Below are 12,469 nucleotides of genomic sequence, written 5' to 3' on the forward strand. Positions count from 1 at the left end.
TATTCATTGTATGGCAACCTTTATTCCTTTTTAGTAACTCAATAATATGGCAGTAAGACCATACTTCTCATCCCCATCTCTGCGTAGTTTTGATGCCACTGGTTCCACAAAGTCCATTCTAATTCAGTCGCAGATAGATTAAGAACCAATTTTATAGGACATCAAAATACTCGAAGTGACAGAAGAAAGCATCTTTATTCAGGTTGCCAAGTCAGATATGACGTCATACACCATATGACGTCTAATACAACGCAATTTGATTGGCTATTGCATCAGTTGGTCGGATGAGAATAGAACTGATCCTATCCATGCAACAAGCTGTGCATCCGACCATTTGTCTGATGATTTGGTCGATGCGACCGTTGCATCCGACAGTAACTGTTGTATGGATTATCGTGTAAACGCCGCTTAAGTGTAGTTGGGTGTGGCAGACATGTAATAATCGTTGTTTTGGAGAAAAAATTGACAGTTTTGCTAATTGAAGAACTATCTGATTCGCGTCGTACTTTGCAAGGTGAAACTATATACCATCTCTTATCTCGAGACCCGCGGGGCCGAGAGATGCGGTTTCTTATCTAGTTGCAGCTGTCTTGGATCGTATACCCACTAAACCCAATAAGATATTTATTTGCAAAATTAAAGTTATAAAATATACTCTTAGAATCTAACAAACATTTAATAATAATATTGGTTATAACATATATACATTTATTATCAAATCTTCTTAAATTACATCACTCAGAGAATTGTCTGAAATGTTTTGGTTTCTCTTTCGGAAATGGGGTGAAGTGATGGTCATTAAGGCATTGGATTAGATGTGTCCTCATTAACGTTGTTTTAAACATCACGAAACAGCCACCACGATATCTGTTAATACAATATTCGACCAAAAACGCTAGAGTAAGGAGTCCACTGTCCTGGACCGTGGTCAGTTGTTGGGCGCTTGGTAGACTGACGTGTTGTCTTGTTCTTCCAAGATCGTAAAGTTGGTGAAGTTGAGATTTTAGAATGGATGGCACATCCCCACCTTCATCGCAACTGTCAAGTACCAAAACATCTTCTGAATAACTATCAACGATTGACAAAACCCAGTGATATCTTCTAATGCGGTGAATCTGGACAGCTGGTTCTGTGTAACGCTTAAATTGGGCTATTTCGTGGGATCTAAAATCCTGAAAACCATTTAATTTCGGGAATTGACTTTTTAAGATGAGTTGGGCGCAATGAATAATCTGATCATTTAGACAAAGACCCAGTCGGATGATTTCATGGTCATTCTTGCTCAAAATTAAGTCCGATACCTCAATCCATCTTTCACCTAAATTGACCTTGAAAACCTTAGATCTCACCCTAGATTTTGAACTAGAACAAGAAAGTGATTTACTTCTTTTAACTCTCTTTTCCGGTGTTACATTCTCTTCGCTGGAAGCATTTTGCAGAACTTCGCCATTCACAGCCTTCTCTAAATTGTATTCAGACTGACATCGTCTATGACCACCAAGAATACTAGAGACTCCTTTAATAAGGCTGGAAGAACGCCTTCTGAGTTTAGATTTTGTGTACATGTTATGATCCCGGGCCACAAAATCGTCCTCAAAGTTTAAATTATCTTCCAATAGTTTCTTATACTGACTCATTGTTTCATTTGACAATGAAGTGGAGACAGAATATAGTTTTTGTTCTGAAATTTAAAAATACAAATTATTTGGGTTTTATATTTAACTTTGATTCTTTTTATTTCAGAGTTCATATAATATTCGTGATGACAAATGTGACAGCTCCTGGTCTTCGAATTCTATTTGGTCTGGTCTGTTTAAAGTTTACCAAGAATGATAAATTAAGTACTTGCCATATCGCGGAAAATGAAATTAAAATGAACGTGTAAACACAAACCTTTAGTTCTGTCCGTCGTCGTTGGTGTGATCTCTGGGTTGGAAATGGGGACAGTTTTCAGAAATTCGCAATGTTCGTCATATGATCATTGATTACTGACCTCGGTTTTTTCAGTAACCATGATGTGAACACCAACTCTCTTTTGTTGTTTTACTGCTCACATGAACACGGATCTATGTGAGTTCTAGTAAGATTTACATAAAATTGTAAAACGAATCTAAATAACTTTTATGTCGGCAATGATTTGGCTGATTTCCCTCAGATTTTGCTAACACCCCAACCCCCACATTTCCGATGTAACTGTATCATAATAGTCAAATCGAGTTAAATCGAAAATTAGTTTTTACCCAATCGTTGAATATCCCAAAGATGCGCTTAGGGAATCTATGAATTGAACTTAAAAATAATGTTCTACTTGTAGTGATTTACTTGGCTATATACTTGTATACAATTATTTTGAACCAGTCTGAATTGCCCTTTTAAGACTTTTTAGTGACTATTGGATAGGTGCCGCCCCTCAAATTAACCATGAAAGAGGCTGAGGTTCGAAAGAGTCTTTTCGGGCTGATTTGGAACATGGATACAATAAATTTTTTATATTTATTTTCTGGTAGAAAGTGATTACATCGACTTTGCTGTTCTTGTGAAAATAATAGGGTCCGAATACATTCTTCATTACATATTAAAAAGCCCCCTTTATGCATTATGCAAGAGCTAATTTGCGGGTCTTTCTTTAGGCCTGTAATGCTATATAGATTATTAATTAGACATTAATTAACTTACCAAGACCATAATCAACCCTTGAGGCATCGAATGGTTCCGATATATTGTGAATTTTTTTTTTTGTAGTTGATGAAATAACTATAAAAATAGATAATCGAGACTGTGTCTATTATCTAACAACATAGTAATGCCAAAAATTGTATCGCAATTGGGGGTTGGCGGTCGAATGGTCTAACGGGTGTGCTTTAGCCAATAAGGTCTGCCATTGGGTCAAGGGGTGTGGTTTCCATCCCAAGTGTGTATGTGTCATGGATCAGCATAGCCTTCCCAACCGACGTGGGTCCCCCCCCCCCCCACACACACACACAGACACAACTACTAAATACCTGGCCTATGCACAATCGCAGTATTCATAGTTGTTAGGGCTATCAAATCATGGGCAAAATAAAGTGCCCGAAATGCGATGACTTTTGGGTTTTGAGCTACTATGCCTTGTGCGACATCTTTCGCGCATCTGTTATTGTTTATTTTATTAATTCTTCGTGAATTGACGTTTCTGTGTTAAATTGCCAATGAATGAAAAAAATAAAACATTTAAAATCAGTGTAATACCAAGCACCACTCTGAATCAGCACCCCTGCTCAATGGTACTCTCTCAATGTGCGGCATTCGTTTTCTTTTTGGGCTTAATCCATTATTTATTTCATCGACTTTTAGGGAAGATTAATTGTTTGATTGGAATTCAAGTGGACAAAACCATATAAATAAGGCTACATTGGACCAATTCCAAGTTGTAATAGAAGGAAAACCCGTTAGCGGCCATCTATAATATTCATAAAAAAGACCAAAATGAACTCTGGGCATAGTAGGATTTAGATTGTCAAGCCAAATAAAAGCAGGGCTGTCTGTGAGCCTCTCTTTCCTTTTCTAGGTTTTCCATATTATAATTTTTGGCGATGCCAGCTTTCCATACGAGGTTTGAAGCAATTTGGGAGTAATCATTATATCATACTTTACTTATTGTTTTGTGAATAGGCCGCTGAGTTATAGATCAATGGTGATGACTACTATATAGGTGTGCTATATTTAACAGATATTTGATATTCATGATTACTTATATTTACGCATTCATAGAGAATAAAGAATAAAGAATAATCAATTATGAATAGCAAAAGAACGCCCCTTTCAATAACAAGAGAAAATGGCGTCAAAAAATAAAAACGTGGTTTCAGATAAATTAGAAAATGAATCTGTTCTTCCCGAAAGAAGTTTATCGGATATTAAAAACAAAGATATAAGAAAACAGCTATATGCAAAAATGAGGAAGCAAAAGAAAAAGGTATTAAAGTTTTATTATTGTCTTCAACAGCCAATCTATAGTTTGCTCATGGAGTAGGCCTACTGATGGATAGATAGCATCATAGTTCCTTTAAAGGAACTGTCTCTGATCGAACGATGTCCGCTGACAGTTCCTATCGCTTTCTATATAGCTTCAATATGAAAATACGGTAAAATACCGCTCTTCCGCCACCCCTACCTTCTATTTTTCACCGTGAATGTTTATTTTTCGCAAAAGGAATCATATCTCGCCAAGGCAAGTTTGAACATTCTAGTTCAATTAGAAAGAGAGTTATTGTGTCCCAAAAAGTGTATTATTAAATACAGTAATAATTTGTTATTAAGCAATCTTAAATCATATGGTTATAGGTAAATTAGAATCAAAATTCACAATAAAATACACAAACGAAATAGTACAAATGAAATTACTGATTTCGATGAAACTTCATTGAGCATTGGTTGATCCCGAATGAAAAGGTTGGTGCCATGCTGAAGAACAGGAAACTACAAGAACATTGCCAAAAATGTTGTGTTAAATCTGTAATAGTATTTGTTTTTAATAGCTCCGAACGATTGGAGTCTTTAATTCCACCTTGCGAATTCTCTTACCTTAATTATTAAAGTGACATCTAAAAAAGGGATTACCAGAATAGTATTAGCTAACTAACCATGACTGCCTTCTTATACATCTGGGAGGGGGGCAGTGGTCTAGTGGCTTAACATGTACGCTTGAAATTATAATAAGGTCTGTCATTGAGTCCAATGGTGTGGTTTCGATTCCCCGCATGTACGTGACCAAGTTTGTGTTGAGTGGACGTTGAACCCCATCTCTCTCTATCAATACACCAGCTTATAGAAAGGTAATAACATTCGATGAATCATACAGTTCTATTGCACCTTTAAAATGTTTATTTACAGGATAAAATTGCCCTAAAAAAGAGAAAGAAGACAGAAGCAAAAATGTTAGGTGACAAGGTAAGTGCATTGTAAATTGTAAGTAGTTTGTACATAGAGCACCATATAAATCGAATGAAAATGTGAAATGATTTAATGTGTTTCATCACTGGTTGGATTATTCTAATTTTCATAACTATGACCAATAGACAATGAGTGGTAACTACACAATAAAAAACAGATATGACATAAAAACTACAAGAACATATGACAATTAGAATGACATTTCAAGACATGTATGTATATGTTACATGTACATGTATCTAGTAGAAACAGATGACCAAATTCGCAAATGAGGATGCAAATTTTGAAATTTTAAGAAATGGAACATTATAAAATCAGTAAATCAAAATTCCTGGGTTTGGTATACATGTATTGTTATTATTATGTCATTTGTCTAATGTTTGAAATACAAATAGTTTATGGTTACAGTAGAATCTGTATGAGCAGCCACTCCTATTCAGCAACATCTCCTTGTAAGCGGTCACGATAAATTCCCCCCGTAAAAATTCTGTTGTTTCATCTCTTTATTCAACGGTCACTCCTCTAACGCGGCCAGCGGTCACTATTTTACTAATAAATTCAACAAAAATGATACCCTCTTGTCGGTTTTCGTTCTTTGTAACACCCCGCTAATCTTGTGAGTAGTAGTTAATTAACTGGACCCCCACTGATCAGGTAAAAAGAAATGTAAAAAATAACAATCAACCCGGGATTATCTGTTAATTAATCTTTTGTTTTATTAAACGACTAACCTGATCATTGTTTTCATGCGTAACGACATATTATTTGATACTGATTGAATAAAATAAAAGTAACGAGTTTTGTCACGATCATCTAGTATCTCTTTTCCATTGCCACTTTGTTGTTAAACAGACGTTTTAGCGCCTCGTATAATATTACATACAGAGTTACACCCCCTGTAAATAGGTGATAAAATCAGCGATGGTTTTTTGTTCATGTGCTTTTTTGTTAAAATAAAATTAATTCATCAATTTTCTTCACAAAAATGGATAAATATTATCGAATGCATCACAATGGTAGACAGTAGCATCGAAGGTTGGTACAAAATGACAAGTTTACAGAAGTTATGTCCGAGATTTGAGTACAGAATTTTCGTTCGGCGCAAGATTCAGCGACGGTCAAATTTACCGATGCAAGTATTGATGTTCACTTCCAATGCATCCAAGCGTAATATTTAATTTATGTCAGCACAAAAAGCACCGAGATTTTATTAAGAGGCCACTCCCGTGTTAAGCGGTCAGTTGTGAAAATTCCCTTGGGTGGCTGCTTAATGCAGATTCTACTGTATGTGTTTTTTTCATCAGTTCTATGTGTTTTAAATGTTTGTGGTGTTTGTTTTTAACACAGGCCCCTCCAAAACAAGTTCCTAAGACTCTTGAGAACATGAGAATTAAAGATGAGACAATGGTTATCCCAGATGATGAAGAGGTAAGCTTACATCTATATATGTATACTTGATAAAATGTTAATATGAAATTATTTTCTGATTACTATACATGTAGGCCTTTAACCATACATGTAGTTCTGAAAATGGTTATGGATAACGAATTGATTATCTAACGTACATGTATTTGTTCAAGGAATTAGCAATGATGAAAATACTTTGGCAGTTTGGCATTCATGTATTTACCAAGCAAAATCTTGAATTTATTATTTTATTAGGTGATTAGAGATGAATCTCAAGATGAAATGGCTTCCTACTTCAACAGAGAATCAACGCCAAAAATACTTGTAACATCTGACGATAGAATTAATTCAGTAAGTACATGTACATGTATAAATGTAGCAGATCATGTGATGAGTTAGTATTGATCGTTACAGCCTAATCTGCTTTGACTGCAATGAAAATAGCTTGGAATTGTGTTGGTTGGCAATTTATCAGTTAAAGCGATAATTTCATATTTTTAAGTTATATTTTTAAAATGTATTAAAATAAAGCCTTAAAATAGATGGTATCTATAAACAGTCCTACCTCGTTTAAGAATAATCCTATTAATCCTATAATTCACTATTGTCAGTTGAGAAATTAGCAAAAATATCATTTTTAACTTCAAATTCAAACGTTTGAAGATAGCTATTCCATGTGGGGAATAGAAAAACAAGGGAGGTAATTGTGTTATTATTTCCGGGGTGAAGTTTTAGATGTAAATTTATGAAAACACTAGCAGAGGACCTGGCGCTGCATGGGTTGAAAGTAGTAAACTCTGAAACTGGAAGGCCAATGCCACCTAGCCTGTGTTACTCCCTGGTCTGCGGCTTCCCCTATACACCAAATTTCAGCCTCGCGACAGCCCTAGTGTAGCCGCCAACCCTGAACTGACAGGCAAACAGCATTCACAAATATTAGTATAGATACATGTATAGCAGAACAGTGTTCTTTTCTTATGGGATTTGTTTGTACATATATGTATATTGCAGAATATCTTTCCTTTCAGAAAACTAGAAAATTTTGCAAAGAGCTGGCAAGGATTATACCAAATGCCATGACAATGAAAAGGAGAGGTTTTGACTTAAAGAAAATAATACCACAAGCAATTGAAAAAGAATTTACAGATCTTATTGTTATCAATGAAGACAGAAAGATCCCAAGTATCCTTTCACATCAATATCAAATTAATTAAAACATACTGAAGGAATATTATCCATCCCTTTACTGGGAATTTATAGTTGTTTTGTTCAGCATACTCTTGGAAAACTATACTAAGCAGCAAAAGAAACGTCCGATTTGTATGTTACTCTGAATAGACGCATTGCATAAAACTTGCCAAATGTTTTTATTGTATATTTGTGACTACATCTCCAAATTTACCTGAGCAATAAGACTCCTTCCCAAACACAGAATTGAACCCAGGAAATGTTCTCAAAAATGCAACCTGACTTCTGAGATGGTAATGTGTTCTCCATGATTTTCATGTAACTCATGCTGCACATGCTGTTCACCGGGACCAGCCCTGTAAAATGCACCCCCATATTTGGTTGAATCATTTACACTACAACATCAGCAGCATGCCACGACTCACGGCAGCTCAGAGGAACCAGGCACTTGGAAGACTCGATGCTGGCCACACTGCCCAAAACGTTGCCAATCACTTCCAAGTCAATGTTCGGACCATCTACAGGCTTCAGCAACGCTTTCGAGCCACCAACAGCACGAATGATTGCCCCCGAACTGGTAGACCAAGGGTTACATGGCGACAAGACCGCCATGTTGTGCGACAGCATGTGCAGAATCCCTTCACACAGGCATCTGGGACAGCAGGTCAGACAGTGGGAATACACGGAAGACACATCAGTACCGATACAGTGCGCCGACGTCTCACCAGAGAGAATATACATTGCCGTAGACCTTACCGTGGACCGATCCTCACACCTCACCATCGAAGTGAACGTCTACAGTTTGCACAACAGCACCAGAACTGGCAATACAGGCAATGGAGAACTGTTCTGTTCACAGATGAGAGTCAGTATTGCGCATAACTGCAGATAGCTGGACTAGAATATGGCGTCGACATGGCCAGCGTTATTCTGACCAACGTGTCATGGAATGGGATTTATGGGGAAGTCCAATCTTAATTGTTGGGGGTGGAATCAGCCTGAACCAGAGAGTGGGTCCTGTGATGTTCCAAAATCTTGGTCCAGGGAGAGGAGGCGGCATCACAGCAGTGCGCTACATCGATCAAGCTTTCAGACCCCACGTCGTACCACATTTCGCACGTCATCGAAACAACGTTTTCCAGCATGACAACACCCGTGCCCACACCGCCAGAGTTACTCGGGACTTTCTACAGCAGAACGGTCCTAACATTATGTACTGGCTAGCCCTTAGTCTTTACTTAAACCCGATTGAACATCTTTGATATGAGGATCAGAGGAGACTTAATAGCGTCGTACCCAGACCAAACACAGCTGATGGATTGCGCAGGCGTTCATCAATCGTCTGGTCTACTCCATGTACAGACGCTGTGCTGCTGTTATTGACACTTGCAGTGGACACACCAGATACTGATGTATAGACTGTGTACAGACTCTAAACCTTCTCATAATGTCTTGGAATTGTGATGAATTAATCAATAATGTGTCTACAAACTGTTCACTGCTTTGATCCATTTCTTAAGTCGTTTTCTAGAATGATTTGATTAAAGTGCCTTTCTGATTTTGAAATCGTTCTGACATTTTTTTTAATGTTTAGTATATATTCAATAAAGATTACATCCATTGTACTGTCTGGTGGAATGTGGGTCAAATTTCGTTACAGACACAAATTTACATAATTATCTGAAATTAATTACATACATGTAGACATGTTCTTACTTTAAATACTTAAATTTTGTATTGATCATCTATACTCCTCCATGTTTCCCTTTGTTATCTTAACATTAAAACAGATGGTATGGTAATATGTCATTTACCAAATGGTCCAACAGCTCATTTCAAACTTTCTTCAGTGCAGTTATCAAAGGAAATTAAGGTAACCATTTACATTTTAGTACTACCAACTTGGAAAAAAGAAATGTGCCTGAAAGTCTTGTTGTATATTGTTTCAATGTAAATGTCAATTGAATCATAAATTAATAATAGTAAAATTGAACTTGTATATTGCCAAAATTCAGTTTGTTAATCTGCTCTGTGGTCATTTTAAAGACAGTATCAAAAATATAAAATATACATGTACATTAAAAGCAGCAAAATGCAGACAAAAGTATAAAAATATATTCAAATATATTTCAAAAATCAAAGACTTAAGGGAATCTGATGTGCAGTTAGATTCATTGCAATTGTTGTATTAGTAATGGTACGGTTGCTACTTTTTTTCTCTGATAATACATAATTTTTGTTTTATTATAGGGTGTAGGAGAATGGACTAGTCATAAACCAGAAGTAATCCTAAACAATTTCAACACAAGGTTGGGTCATTCTGTTGGTCGTATGTTTGCCTCTCTTTTCCCCTATGATCCAAATTTTCAGGGCAGGAGAGTGATGACCTTTCATAATCAGAGAGATTTTATTTTCTTCCGTCAACACAGGTATAGTAGTTGCTAGTCTTTATCATATTTCATAATCTGATAGTTTAATGTCTTTGCATATTGGCACAAATACTGGGTAATTTTCTGAAGGATCACACCAGGTCAATAGTACTCGGTAGTCATATCAACACAGTCATTACAACATTGATCTCATAGGCATAGTCACATGTAATAACTAGTTTTTCAGTAGTACTTCACAATACAGCCCCACATGCAGTCAGTACCCGACAGGTTATTAGGTTAATATTTTTATACGTCCATATTTTGCATATGGACGTATATTGTCGTCGCCTCTGTCACAATTTTTATTCGATTTTGACGAAACTTAAAATATAGCTCTACATGTATCTCCCAAAGATCTCGGTTCCTTTCAATATTGGCATATGTATCAGACCATAACTCCATGTATTATGTTTTTAGCTTGTGGGCACTCTAGAGGTTTATCTGGTTTTGATGAAACTTGAAGTGCATGTTTATAACCCAAAGATCTTGGTTCCTTTCGATATTTGCGCACATCAGATCATAACTTCCTGAATCATGGCCCTTGATTGTAGGAAAAATCGCGTTTTTAGCTTATGGTCCCTCTAGAGGTTTTTTAAAAAAAATGTTTGAATATATCAACTTACACCCTAATGACAGTAGAGTTTGACAAATATTGTATATATGGTATATCAAGGATGTGGACACTCTAGAGGCCACAATTTTGATCCGATTTTGATGGAACTTGAAATACATGTTTATAACCCAAAGATCTTGCTTCCTTTTGATATCGGATCTCATCTTCCTGAATTATGGCCCTTGATTGTTTTTAGCTTGTGGTCCCTCTAGAGGTCACAATTTTTATCTGATTCAAAAAAACGTTTGAATATATCACAGTTACACCCTAATGACAGCTGAGTTTGAATTCCATGAAAATCGGACCAAAACAAAATGTCCGCCCCTCATATGCAAATAGTGTAAATATAAGGTATATCAAGGTTGTGGACCTTCTAGAAGTCACAATTTTGATCTGATTTTGATGAAACTTGAAATATATCTTTATAACCCGAAGATCTTGGTTCCTGTCGATATTCACGCATATCAGATTGAAACTGCCTGAATTATGGCCCTTGATTGTAGAAAAAATGGCTTTTCGTTTAGCTTGTTCTCTATCCATCTCTTGCAAAATGTAGGTGTATCCTGTCTGGCAGCTGTTGCTTGATATTAGACACAAACTTTTAAAATAAAAGTATGGGTGTAGTAGAAGTCATTCTGGAACTTTCTGTGTATTTATGACTGTATGTGTCAACATGAAAATGTCAAGCACCATGGGGAGATCGTTGGTTTGAGTAAGAAATATAAATGTTGATGTAAATGGGTTTGTTGTGTTCATTTATATTTACATAGTTTCACAAATAGAGCCAATATTAAAATACATGTATGTCTGATTGTTTTCTACTTCTACTGTCAACAGTTCAAACCAAACACAAAAGTAAAATTATTTATATAGATAAAAAAAATTATTTCGAACAATTATTTTATTGATTTTGTCCATAATCGAAATAACACATTAGAGCAACCCACTTTATTTTGATTTAACGACTTTTTACATTTTAAAAGAGTTGTGAAACAAGTTATACATATTACTCTTCATTTTACAGATACATTTTTCGAAATTCAAAGCGTGTTGGTTTACATGAATTGGGTCCAAGATTTACACTGAAATTAAGATCATTACAAAAAGGAACATTCAATTCAAAATATGGAGAATATGAATGGGTTCATAAGGTAACATATTTCAGTAATTATTTTGATCATACTTAAATACATAGCATATACTTGATTTATAAGGCTTTTCGGTAATAATTATATTGTAACATATAGATTTCCTCCACCCATGCAAGAACTCTTCTAGATATTTTGGAAATCATTTTGAAGAGTTAATTTAATTCAAATCCAGTGGCAATCCATAAACTTTTGAGTAGAAATCAGAAAACTGGTTTAATCCTAGTTATTGGATTATGAATCATGCCTTGTGTTTGAATATTTTATAGATTAATATATCCAATTTAACAATCATAAGACATTTTGATATAAATCACAGATGAACATCAACAGTGTTTTTCTATATGTGATGATTCTAAAATTTTTTATTTTTTTTACAGCGTCATGAAATGGAAGCAAGCAGAAGAAAGTTTCACCTATAATTGTTATGAATAGTTAGTGGTTGTAACTTTGAAATAGTAAAACATATTACCCTATTCAGTGACTATTTATGTGATATCGAAAAGTGATTATTAAAGATAGACTAACACTTCTTTGGGAAGTGTTCACAGTGCTGAAGGAATTTATATTTCAAGGAACTACAGATATAGACTACTTGTATTAAATGTACATAACTTTGTTTGTAAATATATAAGATATCTAGTCTGAATAACTGTTTTGTGTTGTTCAGACATGCGTTTGCTATTCAGTGGTTAATATCTGGTTGTCTGAACACGTATGTATGGTGATCATAAAGTTGTCCTTCTTAC

The 12,469-nt window shown here is 35.5% G+C and overlaps 2 protein-coding genes across 2 annotated transcripts; one reads left to right on the forward strand and one right to left on the reverse strand.

The window, feature by feature from the left end:
* Positions 1-657: 657 nt before the first annotated feature.
* On the reverse strand, positions 658-2,038 carry LOC126819676 (uncharacterized). The gene is made up of 2 exons (XM_050547844.2): positions 1,894-2,038; positions 658-1,681 (listed from the first exon to the last, which is right to left on the reverse strand). The coding sequence occupies exon 2, from the start codon at positions 1,635-1,637 to the stop codon at positions 735-737; it is 903 nt and encodes a 300-aa protein (XP_050403801.2). The 5' UTR covers positions 1,638-1,681; positions 1,894-2,038; the 3' UTR covers positions 658-734.
* A 1,750-nt stretch (positions 2,039-3,788) lies between these two features.
* Positions 3,789-12,372, forward strand: LOC126819678 (ribosome production factor 1). The gene is made up of 9 exons (XM_050547853.2): positions 3,789-3,955; positions 4,873-4,929; positions 6,280-6,360; positions 6,595-6,690; positions 7,368-7,521; positions 9,318-9,400; positions 9,778-9,956; positions 11,597-11,723; positions 12,101-12,372. Exons 1-9 carry the CDS (start codon positions 3,818-3,820, stop codon positions 12,140-12,142), a joined length of 957 nt encoding a protein of 318 aa, XP_050403810.1. The 5' UTR covers positions 3,789-3,817; the 3' UTR covers positions 12,143-12,372.
* Positions 12,373-12,469: the final 97 nt, after the last annotated feature.

Source organism: Patella vulgata, chromosome 4 (genome assembly GCF_932274485.2).
Source record: "Patella vulgata chromosome 4, xgPatVulg1.2, whole genome shotgun sequence".
Classification (NCBI taxonomy): domain Eukaryota; kingdom Metazoa; phylum Mollusca; class Gastropoda; family Patellidae; genus Patella; species Patella vulgata.